Source organism: Mesitornis unicolor, unplaced genomic scaffold (assembly GCF_000695765.1).
Source record: "Mesitornis unicolor isolate BGI_N332 unplaced genomic scaffold, ASM69576v1 scaffold19732, whole genome shotgun sequence".
Lineage (NCBI taxonomy): Eukaryota > Metazoa > Chordata > Aves > Mesitornithiformes > Mesitornithidae > Mesitornis > Mesitornis unicolor.
Window position 1 is genome coordinate 20,990 of NW_010167360.1, and position 18,298 is coordinate 39,287.

Sequence of the window (18,298 nt, forward strand, 5' to 3'; positions counted from 1 at the left end):
CTGTTTGTGAGGCTGCAGTGAGGTTGTAGTTCTGTCTGGTTTATTTATAATGCAGATGTCACTTTTAGTCTGTCCATAAATAAATTGTATGACTGGCAAAAGGTGATACAGTAGACAGGTTTTAGTTAAAGTAAATTACACTATGCTATAGAGCAGTATTTTAAAACGGGCTTTAATCTTACCTTCCTCTTTAGGAAAACAAAACAAAACACCAAACAGTCTATTAGCTGTTGATAACAAAGATAAAAGATAGATTATAGTATTTGTAGTTTCCTTTCTCAGTTGTCCTTTCTGAAAATGCGTGTCCCTGTTAGAGAAATGTGTTCTACTAAGCAAACAGCATTTAAGGTTTAAAAAAAAGAAATCCAATTTTATCATTCTCTTGTACTGTAAGGGAGGTGGGTATATTGTGAAGAGCCAGTGTGCTTTGAGAGGACAATATGTTGGTTTGCTTCCTTATGGTCTGTGGACCTTTTTGTTAAACTGAGTAATTTCTTCTAGTTCCTCCCAGTCCCGACAGCTGGGAGTGCCTGTGTGCATTGAAGGGATTGATGAGCAATACACCGGATTCTGAGAAATGGGTCTTCAATACAACTGCTGTGAAGTCCTATTATAGAAGTCAAGTGGCTGCAGTTGGCACCTCGCTGCCCGTTCCAGCTTTGCGTTGTTTGTGTGAATATGGAGCTGAGACACCAGCAGGGACTTTCCCTCTGCTGGAATCCAGGAAGTGCAAACTCCTGGGTAGAGTGGGGTCCTGGGTGGGAAAGCACCAGCTCAGCAGGGCACGAAGGGCGGGAGGTGGATGGTGAATGTAGAAGTGGTGGTGTGTGAGTTCTCCTTGAGTCAAAGCACTGGCTTGACTTGTGCACTTGGGGCCCATCCATTAACCTGCTGTTTCCCAGCCCGATGAAGGGTTCTCGAAGACCTGACTCAGGGACCTCTGCTCACCCCTCTGGCTTAGCCTCCCTCACTGAAGCAGGCAGCCATGGGCGAAGAGTGGATCTTCATCTACCCCTAACAGGCAGCAGTGGCTGCTTTGGGCAACATGTTCCTTCTCCAGGCACACTCAGCCTGTTGGGGTGTTGCTCTTGTTACTTTACTAAGTGAAGAGCAAAAGGAAGCCCTTTTATTAAAGAAAAGGGTTGCCTTTTATTAACCCAGTGAGCTGCTGCTCTCACAGTGTGACCAGCTTCCTTCTAGCTTAACCCCTGCCACTGTTACAGATCACCTACCTGCATTGTCACACTGTGGGACGGCAGCCAGGGCTGATGCTTACCCTGTCCCACAGCCCTCTTCAGTCCCAGTAACACTTTGAGCCTCAGACCAGGCCCACTTGGAGCTGCAGCACCACTCAATCAGACACAAAGATGTGCAGCATGTGAGGGAGTAGGAAGAGTCGAGGCAGATGGGAGGAAGAACAGATGGTGCTAATCAGGCTTGTTCTCCAGAAGCTGAGAGCTATATTGAGGGCCATCCAGGCTCTGAATACTGGTATTGATAGCCTCAGAAGTCCTGAAGACTGAAAGTGATCTTCGGCTTTTCCTGTCTTGTGAGACACAGGAGAGGAGGACTTAAAGAAACTCCAGCTCAGGTTAATGTGCTCTGTACAGAGAAGTTTCAATACAGAAGCATGCTTCAGCTGGCATGTGTCAAGTGCACATATTCCTGCTCCCAAAATGAGACAGTGCTTGGGAGAAGAAAGAGGTGCTCCCCATTTAAAGAACTGGCAGTGAAGCAGAGGAGTGAAGAGGAGGAAGGTCTTTCCAGCTCTCCTTTCAAAGGTCTCTCAAGAATGGCTTATAAAGTATTCTAGACTGCAGGTAAAACCAGGGCTTAAGGAAGCTTTTACAATTCTCACTTACCTTCCAGAAAGCAAACCCCTGGTAAGTTGGGGTATTCGGTATGTGTTAAGAAAAAAGCTCCAAGTTTCTGGAAAATAATAGGGCGAAGAATTTAGTCAGTTCCTCATATACATTCTTCTGTATTTAGTGAGCTCAGGCTTGGCTACTTTATCCTGAAAACATTTTGTTTTGAAAGAGTTAGAATAAACAAACTGAAAGTTGCAGCTGTATTTACTTGACTGTTGCCTTATTAGCCTCTTATCACATATGTTGTTATATTAATAATAACTCTTGCAATCGAACCGTTGTGCAATGCGCAATTTGCACATTTCCCAAGAAAGTGAGTATTCATGGGGGAGCAGGGAGTTTGTCATCCCTTGCCATTCTAGCGTCTGATTTCTGCTGCTTGTACCATAACCACTTCTCAAATTTTAAGAAATATTCCCTCCCATCTCTGAAAAATTACCTATTTCAGGAGCTTGTTATGTGCTGAAATACAAATGCTGCCTTTTGTGAAAAGTATTGCTGGGTAGCTAAAACTAGAGGACTGCAGAGAACCATTAGCAAGGTGATCTAGTGGGGATCACTGTATAAGCCACATGGCTATTACAGGCAGGAGGGGGTGATCGGATGGTAGAGCTAATGAAGAAAAGAGGTGGTAGGTGTGGGGGAAAAGACCACTTTCAAACAGGCTTGCGAAAAGCCGAGTTTCAGTTCCCAGTTGTCTCCTTGTTTTTCAGGAAATGATGTATTTGCTTCACCTGCAAAAGGACTCTTTCCACTGGAGTTGTAAACGGATCCTTTACGTTTTGCTCCTAACTCTGTGCTGTATCATGCATATCAATCAAACTGTGCTGGCTGCACGTAACTCCTAGTGCAGGTACTGGTTTGCCAGCACTTAGTACCTCGAACAAAATCAGGTCTTGGAGTGCTCAAGAATAAAAGGCTTCCTGAAATTTAGAAGATGGTCTTGCAGATAGTTTCTTAATTTATCTATGAAGTGATACTTTGGTAAAAATAATGATGTTCCTAAGGGATGGAAGGCATCCACGTTATGAATGTATGTTTGCCCATACACAAAACAAGACGTTAGTGTGGGTGTTCCAGTTCTGAGGGGAAATACTACAGACCAGGTTTGGATGCTTTGCTGTTTGCAAGGCAGGATGACAGTAGAGTGACCAGCGTGAGAAGAAACAGCACTGTCCTTGTTCTGTGGTGGTGCTGAATTGCAGAGCGTGTTCTCATGTGGTTCAACAGTATATCAGAATCCACAGCTACATATATAAAATGCACAGAAAATACATAATAGGAGGATGTGACGTACCCTAAACTTGCAATGCTTGACATTGCAGGACATTTTTAATTGGCTACTCAAGATATGCATTTTTATCCCTGTGCTATAATTCAATTGTTGGTGGCTTTTGGTTTTTTTCTGAATCACCAAGAGTACAAACTATTTTCTCCTGCTTGTTATGCTCTGCTGTTAAATTTATTTATTTACTGTATTTTCAGATTCAAAGTAAACAAGAGAAGAAGCCTGGAACTTCATCCCCAGCCCCCTTGAACTCTGCGGTCAGCCCTTGCACTCTCCTGCCAGTGAATAAAGCCACGAGCAGTACCCCTCTGTCAATAAACATTCCACGTTTCTACTTCCCTAAAGGACTTCCGAACGTCTGCACTAATCATGAAGAAATCATTGCCAGGATTGAAGAAGCCTTTACAGAGTTTGAAGATGAGAAAGCAAATATCTGTGAAATGGGGAAAATTGCTAAGGTAACTATTCTCTAGGTTTTTTGGTTTTTGGAGAGAGAGACTGGATCTAAAAATAATGAAGTATCTTACAGCTGTTCTCATTTTTAGTGAAAAATGTCCTTTTACTTTGAATGTTTTTGTTTAGATTAAGAAAATGGTAAACAAAAATGAGCTCATTTTGCTGTTTATCACATCTGATGTGTGTGCTCTTTCTGCTTCGATTTGCAGAATGGTTCCTTCAGGTTTCTTACCAGATACAAACTGCATTTTTGTTTCTGTTCCTCCGTAGCTAGGCTCGTTAAATAGCAGAACTTGGCCTGCCTCTGGCTTCAGGTAGTGCCAGCTGCCTTCTCTGGTTAGCTGTCCCGCTAATCTGGACACCATCTACGCCTATGGGGTGTTGCTGGGGAAAGCAGTTTCCAACCTACACCTCCTTGGACATAAAGAGGGAAATGCTGAGTCAAGCCTCAGCCAGTGAGATGTGTATGCTCAATATCCACAACGCAGGTGTCGGCAGGCTTGGAGTTGTTACAGTCTGCTAATGAATTCCTGGCTTCAGGGAGCAAAGCACAGCACTTGTGTGGGAGCATGATGCAGATGGGTGGTTCTGTTTTCTTCTCCTTCAACCATGGTTTTTAGTAGTGCGGTTCTAAAACTAGCAGTTGTCAGACGCACTCAGGGCAAACTGAACAGACGAGATGCATCTTTGGTGCTGTGGATTGAGCAATGACGTTCTGTCCAAGAGGAGCACTTATTTTCCAAGAAGGAAAACTTTTCTGAAAGGAGAGACTGTGTTAGTTGTTTGTTTGTTTTTAGAGTGGCATTACTTGCAAATAATCTCTGAAAACACAAACAGAAAAACTTCTTTGCTTGACCAAAAGAAGATTTGAAACTGATTTTGTGACAGGACGAGCAACTGTCATGTTCAAGCTGAGAAAAGCAGGAGGAGGGTGGTGTAGCAGAGACCTCTGCCTTCCTGTCTGGTCTCTGCATGGATGTGCTCCATGCCGTTCAGCTGTCGTAAGGCTTGCTTCTGTTCTGTAGGATTACTGGAAATGGTATCAGTTTGGGGGCTCTAAACTAAATGCAGGAGAACCAGCTACACCAAGAAAACAGCAGAAACTTACAGAAGAAAGTAAATGTTGCTCTTTCCTCAGAGCAGCTAAACACCTGTACTGGTACAGTTGTTTGGTGCAGGGGTGGTTAAATTGAAAGCAGTTCTTATGTGATTGGGGTGGCCAAAAACACATGCAGACAGGAGTTAAGAATGGACTTGCAGGATAGTCTTGCTTAATAGGAGAGGTGAAAGATGCTGTGTGGAGAAAGCAGAAATCAACTACTTCTTCACAATATTCCTCCTTTCCCGTGGTGTGAGATCCTTCTCAGCTGTGCCTGGCCCGAATCAGCTGTGCTGCCTCCAAGGCCTCTGTTTTCCAGATGTTCTGATACCTCGCTGGAGTCGTAGGGTGGCTGCAGAGATCTTGGTGGTAAAGAGGAGGTTTCTTGAAGATGTCGGCAGCTGCGTGTTTGGAGCCATTTTCAAGCTTGCTTTTCTGAGGTGTTACAGTAGAAAATGCTTGAGCTTTCATTGATTATCATTCCAAAAGCTCTGAAAACCATGGGGAGGGAATCACTTCACCTTCGGGCATTTAATCATTGTCTGTAAGGAGAAGTGAAGTTCCCTCGGTGTCAGTGAGAAGAACTGACACCCATACAGAGCTCATCCTGTTCTCAGGTAGGTCAGTGAGGTGGCTGGTGTGAGTGCTCCTCTGGAAGGAGGTGCCTGTCTCTCTTCACTGCACTTTGCAGAGAATCTTGCTGAACAGTTCAAAGACACAGTTTAAGAGCTTGATTGTCTCTGATCCTTTTCCTTGCCTGACAGGACGTGGTTCTTAGCTACTTAAAAAGACGTATGACAAGTTAGAAAGTTATTGGTGGATTCTGGACCTTGACATACAGTAAATAGCTTTTTGACTGCATTATTTCCCCTGTGTAAAAGTCTCAGTGGTTTAATTCGGTGTGTAAACAAGCAGCATCTTCTTGTGACTGCTTTTGCATTCCTCTCTCTTCTGGTGTTTTGTTACAGATATGTGGCTGCCCACTCTACTGGAAAGCACCTCTGTTCAATGCATCCGGAGGAGAAAGGACAGGATGTGTATCTGTACACTCATTTGTTTCGATGTGGAGAAAGTGAGTATAGCAAATGCAAAATTATCTTTCTGGAAAAAGAGAACAGCCTGCTATGGAAGTCTCTTTTTTCCTCCTTTTTTCACCAGACTTTTCAAATCCTTGTTACTTCTTTAGAAGAAAATAAATAGCTTAATTTCCGTCAACTTAAGTTTTCTTCCCCAAAACTCCCTGAACTTGTTTCCATGCTGCATCAACAGACTTGGAAGCAGTTGTGTGGGTGATTAGGTGTTTTGGTCTGGTTGGCATATAAAATAGATTAACAGAAATTAACTAGAAATATGTCGGCTTTCTGTGAGATAGCCAATAGATGTCAGTGGATTTTGGATGTATTTGTCTGGGGCTCTATTGCTGCTGCACTGATGCACCCAGTGAGTGTGGTTTGGGCACGGAACAGGAAGGCGTGTGATAATGTTATGGGACAAGAATTAGGAATGTAAAATAAAGCAGCATCGTACAGGTGGATACTCTAGGAGCTTTAATAGTTATTACCTTCCTCAAGCATGCTGCACAGTAAATCTGTGGGGTTTGACAGGCACTTCCACCCACCTTTGTCAAGGCTTCTTGAAATGGAGTTCTCTGGATACGTTGTGCTTGGAGTCAAAGTGAGAGATGGAGCGGACTTGGCCTTTGCCAAATCTTTTTCCCACCAAGGAGATTCTACTTTGTGAAACACCTAAACCATGACTCCATCTCAGACCCAGAGAGAGTTCTCATTTTTGACTTAATGGTTGTTCTTGAAGTGGCCTTTAACCCTGAGTTCCCAAAGTATTTCCTGTGATAATATTGTCAAAACAGCTTGTAGTCACCCTGGCAAAATTGCAAAAATGTTAGGGGTGACTGTGATCAGTAAGTTTTTCTTGACGCAGACAACATTTTTTTCCTTCCTTAGGTTCTTGCAATTACTCCTAATTAATCCCTTGTGTGTGATACCACATATTTTCACTCCTCTGACTTTCACGTCCTTCAGATATTTGCAGACTGTGGTCATGCCCCTCTTCTGTATTCTTTTATCCGCACCATTTCCAAGCCAAGTTTTGTTTGCTTTTCTCACTTTAACTGCTCTTTTACAAACTTTATTTTTTTTTTTCTCCTCTTCCCCTCTGAGTTGCAAATTATTTTCTGGAAACATGATAGACCAAAATAAATGCAGTTAGACTACAGCTATCTGAACACAGCCATAATTTTAAACCAGGTATTATCAATTGCTGAAGCTGAGCTGACTTTTCAAAATACTTCGTGCTCACTGATCTCATTTGAAGAGTTACTTTTTTTTTGTAAAGTCTGCTTTGGGCAGAGTGATGAGGCCAGAATTAGTGGCAAGCAGTGTGGTCTCTGCAGGAAAACTACAGGGATTTCAGTACTATGCTTTATATATAATGTGTATTTTTAAAATGTATAATTGCGTACACTTTCAGGACAGGAGGAGCATGAACAGTACACTTCTGTTTTCACAATTAGTAAAGAATATAGGGTAACTTTCAAGTAATTTATTTTTCCCCTTGGACTATATGAACAACTTAGTGTTTGATACATCTGAATGTTCTCTTCTGTTACAGGTGTTCAGTAGTGATTTGGTAAATGCCATGGAGTTTCCATTTTCATGGGTATTTCTGTTCAGAGTGAATTAAGTAACCGTGATACCTTTAACCAGTGCAGTGTTTTGTATTGGAGGAAAGCAGAGACAAGAATAGGTGTCGTAGATTCAGACTGTCAACCTAAGGAATGAGTTTACGTGCTTCTCTAAATACTCGGTCCTAATGATTCTGTCACTAGGCCATGCCCTGTGACTGGGGTGCTCAGCAGCCAGCTGAGCATAATTAACACGGGATGCTCTCTCGTCCTTTCTGGGGAGGGATTTTTTCTAGTTGAAAATTTAGTCACTGTAGTTTGGCAATATCCTCAAAATAATGAATTATAGTAAAAGATTAAATCTGAGAGAGTGTCTGTCTTGGCATCCCAGTGGCTTGATCCTGTTGACCTCAAATGAAATCAGTGAGCATGCAGCATTGGGTAAAGTCAGGTTGCTTACTAAGATGCTGTGGAATTAAAGAAGGAACAGTCTTCAGTAAGAAACCTTGTTCACCGTAGCAATGTTAACATGGAAAAAAGCTCCACTGGGTGGAAGTGCCTTGCTGCTGCTGGATGATGTTGAAGAAAATGGTAGTCTGAGGTCAACTGCACAATTTGCAGTGTATCACATAACATGTGATAATTCACTTGTAGTGTGTGATTGTCCTGCGAGGTACAAAGTGTTTGGAGTAACTCTTCATCTCTCTCATAGAGTCCTGCGTAACTGCCACGATGATGCATCCAGATTCACGTACCTTCTAGCGAAGCCTGGCTGTGACTACCTCGAACAGGAGGACTTCATCCTGCTGCTTCAGGTACCTGCGACAGCTCGGCAGTGAATGGATGGGGAGAGAGCGCTATGTTTATCGTGTAACTTCTTCATTTTCGTGTCTTTAAATTTGACCTTTGGTTTGAACAGCACCTGGGTGGGGTTTATTTTTGGAGTGAAATAGAAATAAGCATCTGAAGTGGACGATTTGACATGAGTGCTAACCAGCTACGTATCTCACTTAAGTCACTTAGAATTGTCAAAGCTTTATTAGTTTCTTGTCAGGATTTGTATTTATCAGTGCCTGGCAACCAGGCTGAATTTTGCCCCACTTCTCTAGGTGGTTATTAGGAGAAGTGTGTGGTGCTGTTGGTACTCAAGCACAACATAAAAGTTTATTAGAAAAGTTGTAAAAGTTGCTTTACAAGACAATTATGGTTGAATTTGTCTAGCAAGACTACCAGGTACAACATCACATGGAAATCTGCAAAAAATTTTGTAGTTCCAGTTGTTCTGTGTATGCCTCTAACTCTGCTTGTACACAAGTCTCACTGCTGATTATTTTTTTTTCCTAATATTCGGGCTAAATCTGTGCATCCTGATTTCATTTCTTTGCATTTTACTCACATGTGATATCTTTAACACAGCAAAGTATCATTCTTCAATTATTTGAGGCCATTTAGGCAGGCTCTAGATAGGTTTAGGGTTTCTTTATGGTTTCTCTATAAATCAGATCATCTGTTCCTCTGATCATCTGTTGATCCTTATTCTAAGCTTTTCCATATATCCCTAGATTTCTCACAGTGTGTTGCCTGTGTGGAGATGCTTTGTTGGGGAAAGATGTTTGTCTGCACGTGATATTTCTGTGTCCCAAACAAAACTGGCACTGTGATGGGTAGATTTTCTCATCTTCATCTCCTCTCCACTGGGTGCACTGCCTTCACTGATGGACAGCAGCTCTGCTTGTTGGTCACTGGTGCAATCAAAGGCATGCACCATCTTGTTTGTCAGTCAACCAGAGACCAGCAATATTACACTGTATTTCACCATCATAGTAGACATCAAATTACACTGGCCAAAACCTGGTCATGTCACACCCCTGAGGGCTCTCTGTCTGCTCTGTCCCTTTGCTGTATCATGGTATAGACAAAGCAAAACTTTGAGGAGTCAGACATGTAGAAATTACACAAACATTGGTTCATACAGGATCTGAGCTGATAAATTCAGGATCTCAGAAGTTCCTCCATGCTTTTGGTCATGCATTTATAGGCAGGTTTGGCATCATGACCCAGTGTTTGGCTTACAAAAAATCAATCTTGAGAAAGAGGCATCTCCACAGGTAGTTTAAGTAAAGTTTGGAAAAACACTGATCATATCTGTGTGCATTCTGAGACTTCACAGGAGTTTTCACTGTAGTGGAGAACGTAAAAGGCAACTTTCTCAACCTTTCAAGGAATGCTTATTTCTGACACCTAGCTCTAATAAATGTTAATATCTTCGATGAATGGAGAAAAAAAATCTTGGAGAGGATATAGTTGCATGGTCAACTAACTAATTTTTTTATCTCACTCAATGAAAATGAGTTTTCATTTACTCACTAACTCTCTTCCTTTGTTTTTCTGTCCTTAAGTAAATCAAAATGGCCCAACAGGTGCGTATTGCCCAAAAAATGTATTCTACTTAAAATTCTAGAAGGTTCACTTTATAAAGATGTCATTTCAATTTTAGTCTAATGCTGCAAAAACAGTTTCAAAAGTAAGCAAAAGCATTGGCTTGTAAACCCAGTAACTTCTAGATGTTAAAAGGAGTAGAAAATCTATTTCATTTCATTTGGTCTTGTCTTGCAGGACGTGGTGGAAACGCATCCTGGCCTGACCTTCCTGAAGGATGCTCCAGAGTTTCATTCCCGGTACATCACGACGGTAGGCTGGCTCCTGCGGCACTGCTGTGCCAAACCTCCCTTTTGTGATTTGTCACTGCTCCCTTCAGCAAATCCTGCCATTATTTCAAAACACAAATGTCTTTTATATTACTGACATGAGTTATAAGAACTGCTTCCAAAGGAAAACTGAATCTGCCTGTGTCTACAAGAGGTTACTGAAAAGGTTCATAATGATTCTTTCTGGTCTTAAGCAAATATATAAAACCATTTTATTTGGCCTTTAATCCTGATGAAGGAAAAGGAGAGGTTCTTCTTTGGTCTTTGAGAGTTACCTCTCATTCTGCTGGGCTGCTGAGCCATGGAAGGCTGTATGTTGGGAAATTTCTATCGCTTAGGCATGGAGAATCTGTGTTTGTTCAGTGGTACAGAGCATCCATTGCTCACAGGGCTCTCCCATCCAACTCTCCTGCCTCTTGCTCTTGCCAGAAAGCCCATCTAATCTTTCAGAGGCTCTGAGCTTTTGTGACCACTGTTTGTTGTTGAGTTTTGGTCTGTAGCTCTGTTCAAACTTTGCATGGTGCTTTACTTGAAAAAGTTCGTGCTTTTTTAAGCCTTTAGGTTGTCTCATGTCGAGTCTGAATCTGGATAAAAGGTATAAATGTTAGGTTGTTTTATCTCTGAAGCACTGACAAAGCCTAATAATGACAGACCTGATAGGAGCTGTATCCCAACAGGGCTCAAGAGCTTAAAGTTTCTCCTATTTGCTTGCCAGGGTCTGCATGGTGGGGCAGCTGCACCACATGCTGGCAGCTGGGAGGTTACTGGCAGATACAGGCTTGTTCCTGTCCTGTAAGGAGCAGATGGCAGAAAGACACTGTTGCTCTGGGCAAACCCTGAACTGTCACACTGATGTTTTATAAAAACGTATAACAAGATTCAATCTTAGATGCACTTGAACATGACAGTGAACATCAGTGTATTGTCAACGTGTTTAGTCCCCATGCAGCAAGACAACACATACATTAGGCATGGTAACTGGCCGGAGTGGATGTAACAATGGCCAAGGCATTAAAGGCACATGATGGGCAAGTGTGGAAGGTGCCCGTGGCACACTTACCCTGGTATTTAGTGTTTAAAGTACATGGAGAGGCCAGAGCTTGAACGATTCAGGGTTGTTCTTTGCTGGTGAGCAGGTCAAGGTGTCCAATGTGTGGTTGTCCTGGTGCTGGCTGTTGGATGGTAACAAAGGCAGTTCTGTGCATCTGCCTTTCCAGGTTCCTCTTCTCAAGTTGCATGCTGTTCCTGTATTTTTCGGAGTCTAAAGGAGGGAATAAAGGCAAGAGACAAATGTCTTTGTAGAGCAATTCCCAGATGATCACCCTTGGTGCCCCAAAGCAGCAATTGCTGCAGTTGCTGAACCTCACTGGGGTGCAGTGCATTTTCTGGTCCGAACGACCAGCTCTGTGAAGCTGAGGTTCAATTTCAAAATAACAAGTGCAGGCTGCTTCTGAAAAGGGCAACACCTTTTTCATCCTCTCCTTTTCCACAACTTCCCTTGTGCCTGGACAACCACCATAAAGTAGTCACTGAACTGGACCCTTACGAGTACACAGAGGGTGCTTCTTGATTAAGCTTGTGTCTCTCCTGTGCTTTCCTATGTCAGTATGAGCCTTTAGGCATTCTCACTCACAATATTCTGTCAGAGGTTGGCTTCCTAGGCTCGCTTCCAGGCAGCCAGGACACTGGTGCTGGTGGTGGAGGCGCATGGTGTGTAGCAGCAAATCTTACCAAGCTGTGCTGTCCCTCAGACTCCGCACGCTGGCAGGACAACGCTGTCCTGGGTGTCTGTGCCGACAGCCACGTTCCTTTTCAGCTCAGCGTGTGTCACCTTGGCCAGATCACCGAGTTGGAGCAGAGTCAAGACCCTGGGAGACAGTCAGTCTGTTGGGTCAGCTTGGCTCCATCTGGAGCGGCGGTACTTGGCCCACCGCAGCAGTTGCTGTCCTTTCTGGCACCAGGAACTTCTGTTTCTCACATCTCCTTTCACAGACTGGTTGGGACTTCTGTCTTTAATGTTACGAAATTCAGTATTTCCACCAGGAGGTATTGAAGGAAACAGCTTTGTCCTTGGATTTTGAGACTACTTGGATCCTTTTGATCCCTGCAAGGTAGAGTGCCTTATACCTACTTACAGTGACAGAATGCTGTATTTGCTGCAAGTGCAAGAGTTACATTTTATTTTTGTGTTACAGATGAGGGACATAAGGAGATGCTAGCTTTTGTGTTCATTGCTGGATACAGCATCAGTTTCTTGAAACCACCTGGAGAGTAGGCTGACAGTCTAGTATGGGTAAGATGTGTATGCATGTTTCACTTTTTTGTTTGCCTACCGTTTAAAAGTGACTTTTGGATACAATAGGCTGCACTTTAATCTGTATAGTATCTGTGAGTTGTTTTATTGCCAGTATACTGAACCACTTGTGTTTCTTTCAACAGAGACTGACTCCTGAAGCTGGTGAAGACAATGCTGAACATCCCGTGGCATTTATTGTAAAAGCTTTAAAGTGTTACTCCTAGAATGTTCATACAAGGCTCGGAGTTAGCACTGCATGTGGTTGTTGAAAAGCTGAGTCAACTAAAAACAACTTGGCCAAACATACGCTTGTTGAAAAATGCTTTGGCTTATGCAGTATTACCAACATGGATGTGTAAGGGGAGGATGGCCTACAGGGTTTAATAAAGCTTTGTGGGTTTTTCCAGAAGTGGTATTGCTTTTGTTCTTCTATGGGAAGATTGGGCAGAGGTCTAGAACTGACCTGTCAACGGTTTGGGTCCTGGAGGTAGATTACATGACGATGATGGACAAATAACAAGGGGCTCCCCCTTCCAAAGGCTTCTGTACTGAATTCAGAATAAATAGTCTTCCATGCTGGGAAAAATGAAGCCTGTTAGGGCTTTCAGGAAGGCATAGTTGACAAGTGTGGCTTGAATGCTGCAAATCATATCTGACTGTGTAATTACGTTCTAGGTTGTTTTTCACAACTGGGAAAGAAGTATTGACATTTTATACTGATATATACACATTGTACTATCCATTGACACTGGACCATTATTTGAATAACAAAGCCTTCACTGAGTGACTGGACATGGTAACAGAGATGAAAAGAGTTCCCATTTTACCTCCAAATGCCTTATTTCTACAGCTAGGTGAGGAGAGAGCAAATGGAATATCTTTACCAATATGGTTCGGTAGAGGAACAGTTTCTTACCTATCACAAATAGGACACTGTGTCTTTTATTACTCTGCAGGCAGAGGAAAAGAAAAAAATTGCTGGTCAGGGTGTATTCTGCTTCTTGAGATTGTGATTTCTGAGTTACTGGAAAGGTGTGAAAACCCTGTGTCTTTAAGAATTGCTACAAACTTGTCAGGTGTGATAGAGATGTATGGGGTGAGGTCTGCTTCAGTCTGAGCTGTTGTGCAATCTCGAAGCGAAAGCCAAATGAAGTCCAAAAATAGAGTCCAGAATGGCAGTGGCTGCCAGAGGCTTTACAGGAGAAACAAACAACGATAAAGCTGCTTCGTTGTGCTTAAGACCAGCAAAGATCATTGTGGTTACCTAGTCTGACCTCTTGTGTTACACAGGCCATAGAACACTGCTTGGTGATTGCTTTATTTCAGATTTTCTGTTTGTTTCATTGTTTCTTTTTAACTGAATTGACACCTACCTCTGGAAGGACCTCCATCCTTGATTGAAGTCTGGGGTGATCAAGAGCATGCAGTGTTTCTTTGGGAATTACCAGTCTGAATTGGGCTGGTTTCAGCTTCAAGTTATCTATTTCATAAGAGACAAAAAGCCCACATCTCCCCATTTTTAAGGAGCAGGATAGCCACCAATGAGTCGTGTTCAGCTAAGCTGAATATATTTGTTCTCTCTCTAGGATATATTTTGAATGCTCAGATCATTCTTGTTGCTCTCAAAAATTATTTGTGCTCATCAGCATTTACTGTCTCACCAATCTGTGTCTCCAAAGCAGACTTAGCAGCAATCTCTGTTCTGCGCTACGAACCAGCTCTCTGTGTGACTGAGGAAAAGCATGGCCCTTAAATAGTGATCTCCCACTCAGAGCTAGTTTGAGCTAAGAAACAAACCCATCCCATTTCATTTGTTAACCAGATTAATCCCTATAATTCCATGTTGTTGTGTAGAGTTAATTTTCATTTTGGAATAGCATGCACTATTAAGATTTACCAAAATTCTGGAATAATATGACAACATGTCAGAGACATCAAAGGTTTGTTTGTTTTAGGTTTGGTTGACAAGATTTATGTTCCATATGTTTCAGTGCTGGTAGTCAAATTAATGGTATTTCTAATTTCTCTTGTCGATGATGTTTTTGCTGTTGTTTTGCCTGTTAAGTTTGTTCTTGCATGTGCTTGATCACACGTTTGCATTTTCCCCACGTTGTGGTGATATTTACAGGCTAACAAGGTGTGTGCTAGGAAGGGTTCGTCTTGCTTGCTGAGGTACTTGGGAGTACTGAGTCTCCTACTGCACGCTGTTTTTCTTGGGGTGTCAGAGTCTGTGTGTTTCCCACCCTATGCTTTTTATTCACTTTCACCAGAGGCAGATCAGTAAAGGAGGTGAATGAGATGAGCACCTACCTAAGATAAATACAAACAGATAACCTCTATTGCTAACTCCTAGTGGACCCACATTGTTATAGACACAATGGGTCAGACGTCAATGGTGGCTTTCATTTACATGTCCTGTTTTCTCTTCAAAAGTCCTGATTTTTTTTTTTTCCAGAAGTGCAGAATACTGTCTCAATTGAGATCCATGCAAGCTACAGTGCCTAAAGCCTGAGAAACTCAGTTTCAAAGTGATTCTTCAGCACTTTGAGTCTATTTCTTGACATAAATCTGTGTGCTTGAAAATGAGAATTAAGAGCAGTGAAAACACTTGCATAGTGGAAATGGGTAATACTGTTTCAGAAACAAATGTTACTTTCAGAATGCATAGTGGATTACAGATAAGCAGTGTCTACAAAAAAATCACAAAACAGTTTTCAAAAAAGTCCCCTTAGGATGAGTGAATAAACAAAATAAAGCTACTGCATTTAAATTCCCAAACGAGTTGATTTCAAGAGCAGTGTTCATGTGTTGCAGGTTATACAAAGAATATTCTACACTGTCAATCGATCCTGGTCTGGGAAGATCACTCTAACAGAGCTGAGGAAAAGCAACTTCTTGCAAGTATGTTGGTTTCTGCCTGAACAAGACAAATCATCCATCGTACCTTTGTTCATATAGCTGCGTACCATATAGCGAGGGAGGCCAAATGCTCAATGCCAGGGGAGAACCTGGCTAGGGGAGAAGTTGTCTGGGTTGAGATGAGAGAGGATCAGGGACCAGAGTAGCCAAGGGCGCACTGACAGAAGGTCGGGGGTGACTGTGCCCCCACTCTGTAGTTGCATCGGGCAGATTGGCTCTTGGCTCTCGATCTCGCCAAAGAGGAAGGGAAGCAAGGCGCAGCAGTGCACCTATGTTAAGTGGCTGATTGAGCAGCCAAGAGTAGCTGGTGGCTTGCCTGCAATATGCGGTGGGGAGGACAGCCAATTTCCTGACTCCCCACTGGCAATCAGCCCCCTGACAGTTGGTCAGGCGAGTTGTGCTGTGCAATTGCAAGACTGTGCGTCTCCAGAGCCAGTTTCCATGTCTGCACTAGACTTCTTCAGCAAGAATGACGAATGAAGCTCAGTTCTTGTAACAGTCCTGCGATGTATCCTTGTGTTGGGCAGAGGTTTTAGGATTTGTATCTCTGGTCTGTGTATTTTGCCCGAAAGCTGTTCAACTGTTGCCTCCAGCCCAACCTAAAAAGCAAGAAAGTATTTGGGCTGACAGGTTAAGGAGCAAAGCAGTGAGACTTCCCTACTGCATCCTGTTCTCTGTTCCAGATGTAGAGTGCTGTCTTCCTCCAAAGCCTCAAGCATGAATTTATGCTCCTCCTTTCAGACATCTCCTCCATCATGTCAGCTCTTGAAAAGATCCTTGAATTGTCTCATGCCAGTCCAGGCCCTCTGATCCCAGTTCCTCCCTAACCTCTGTTATAAACAAGTCCTCTCAACTTATCCTGCATCTTTTTTCACCCATTATCTCCTTTTATACACTCTCCTCCTTTTTCTCCTTGCTTATCTACTCTGCCTTTAATCTCCTGCAGCAGGGAAGTTCAGCTCTGAGACCATGATTCTGCTTGGGCAGCTCTTTGCTGTGTGTAAATGGCATATATTGGCATGAGCTATAAAAGAAAAAATTATTTCTTGAAAAGCCTCCTCATGTGATGACTGTCTGCAGAGAAATTGAGAGACCCACAAAGAATCTGAGGAGGGTGGGGAGTGATTGATCAGAGGGTTTTAGGCTTGAGTGTCAGCAGGTCAGAATAGTTCAGGTCTGGCAGTGCTGTTGTAGCTGCCTGAAACGACTGAACCTGGTGGACAGCAGGATGTCAGCTTTGTGGAGACGCAGTTGGGTTCCTAGGATGTGGAGATGACTGAAAGTTGATGCTGAACTATCAGGGCCAAGCACAAGATCTGGCTTTATGGCTATGGATTGAAGGGCCACTAAGCCTGCCTGCTCAGAGAGACAACTCTCTGGGATAGCTCTTAGGCTGTGTTTCACCTCCTCCCTTTGGAGGGTCTATGAGAGCAGGGGAGGACAGACCTATAGCTCACTTGAGTCTGTTAGACTTTTCACATTCCTGCAGCCATCATTGATTAGGCTGAAAAGGCTGCCTGGTGTCCTGTGGCCTCAGCACGAGAAGGGCAAGCACTGGTAAACATGCAATACCTTCCTGTCGGTGGGAAGGACAGAGGTGGGGATGAAACAAGGACACTGTCACTAAATGTTTTCTAACAAGACATGTTAACAGATGTCATGGTTAGAAATCTAAGTCTCCCAGTTAAACCAGACTAACTCCTGTCGGCAATGGCCCAGGAAAATCACGTGTGTGTGATTGGTTTGATCTGCTTGGGATCCATGCCTCCTTCCCCAGTCCATGCATGAGTCTGCAGCAAGACTTGATTTTGCCCTTGGGGAGCTAGGCAAGGATGTGACATACAAAGGTGTATCTCGGGTCCTGTGGAGAATTGTGAATGGCTTTGAGAACCTCTGGTGCAGGTTTCACAAAGAATGGATCCTAGCTGAGACAGCAGTTGTGTTCTTGTTCCTCTGCCTTGTTCTTCACTTTAGTTGAAAATTAACAGAAATGGTACACGGGGGTGGCAGAAGCTTTGTGCACATGTGTGCTAACCAAAATAGCCAAGTCAGATGCTCTGTAGTTGTCTGTTGAGGATGCAGCAACAAAACCTCTTACAATAGTGAAAAGCTGCATTTTGGATTGGCTCTCAGAGCTGTGTTCACCCAACTTCCACAGGGGTTGGAGGACTTCAGCCGCTGACCTGCCTCTCTGTCTAGATTTAACTTCCCACTTTATTTGTACTCTTTCAGACTCTTGCTCTCTTGGAAGAAGAGGATGACATAAATCAGATCACAGATTATTTCTCCTACGAGCACTTCTATGTTATATACTGTAAATTCTGGGAGCTGGACACTGACCATGATCTTTACATCAGCCAGAAAGATCTGGCTAGGTACAGTGATCAAGGTATGGTGCCTGCAAGCTGTGGTGGGATGAAGGGGGTTGCTGAAAATAGAATGTTCCCACTAAAGAGTGAAGCCTAGCTTTAATTTGGTTAATTTAATGCCTCCAAAATTTTAAATGGAGCCATGCATCTCTTACACAAATGCTGATTTACAGAGCCAGTTGTAGTGGTTTAGACACAGAAAAGTGTAGTACATGCTATTTTCTGCATGAGTAGCTGGAGAGGGAGCTTCTGTTTACATGTGGGTCACTGCCAGAAGGATAAGCTAAAGTCATGTCTTGAAACTTGCTTATTATTTGCTAAAGGTTTTGTAGGAACTTGGCAGTGGGGACAAAAAGGACAAGCCCATGTGAACTTCAAAGATTGCTGATGTGCAGTCTTGTTATGTGTGAGACAAATTGCAGAGCTCAGTGAACTTCAGTTTGCAGATGCACTCTGGAAAACATCTCTTGAGTTCAGAGGGCAGCTCCTTTCCACAGGTCGAGCAGACGCTATGAGTTTTCAAACATTCAGGGGCTACGGATTAGTTAATGGAATACAAATCTACACAGGGCTAAAAAACCCAAAGACATTTGTTCTGTATGCTTGTGCTAGATGGAGTCACTCAGGTCGGCTGTTTTTAGGATTATTTATGTC

The 18,298-nt window shown here is 43.0% G+C and overlaps 1 protein-coding gene across 1 annotated transcript in view; it reads left to right on the forward strand.

Annotated features, from left to right (window-relative positions):
- The window catches only part of LOC104533988 (serine/threonine-protein phosphatase 2A regulatory subunit B'' subunit alpha-like), a 38,468-nt gene that overhangs the window by 11,059 nt on the left and 9,111 nt on the right, over window positions 1-18,298 (forward strand). The window contains exons 2-7 of the mRNA XM_010178672.1: window positions 3,354-3,614; window positions 5,680-5,783; window positions 8,065-8,167; window positions 9,969-10,043; window positions 15,171-15,257; window positions 17,508-17,664. Of these exons, the coding sequence (XP_010176974.1) occupies window positions 3,354-3,614; window positions 5,680-5,783; window positions 8,065-8,167; window positions 9,969-10,043; window positions 15,171-15,257; window positions 17,508-17,664 (787 nt within the window). The remainder of the gene's footprint in view (window positions 1-3,353; window positions 3,615-5,679; window positions 5,784-8,064; window positions 8,168-9,968; window positions 10,044-15,170; window positions 15,258-17,507; window positions 17,665-18,298) is intronic.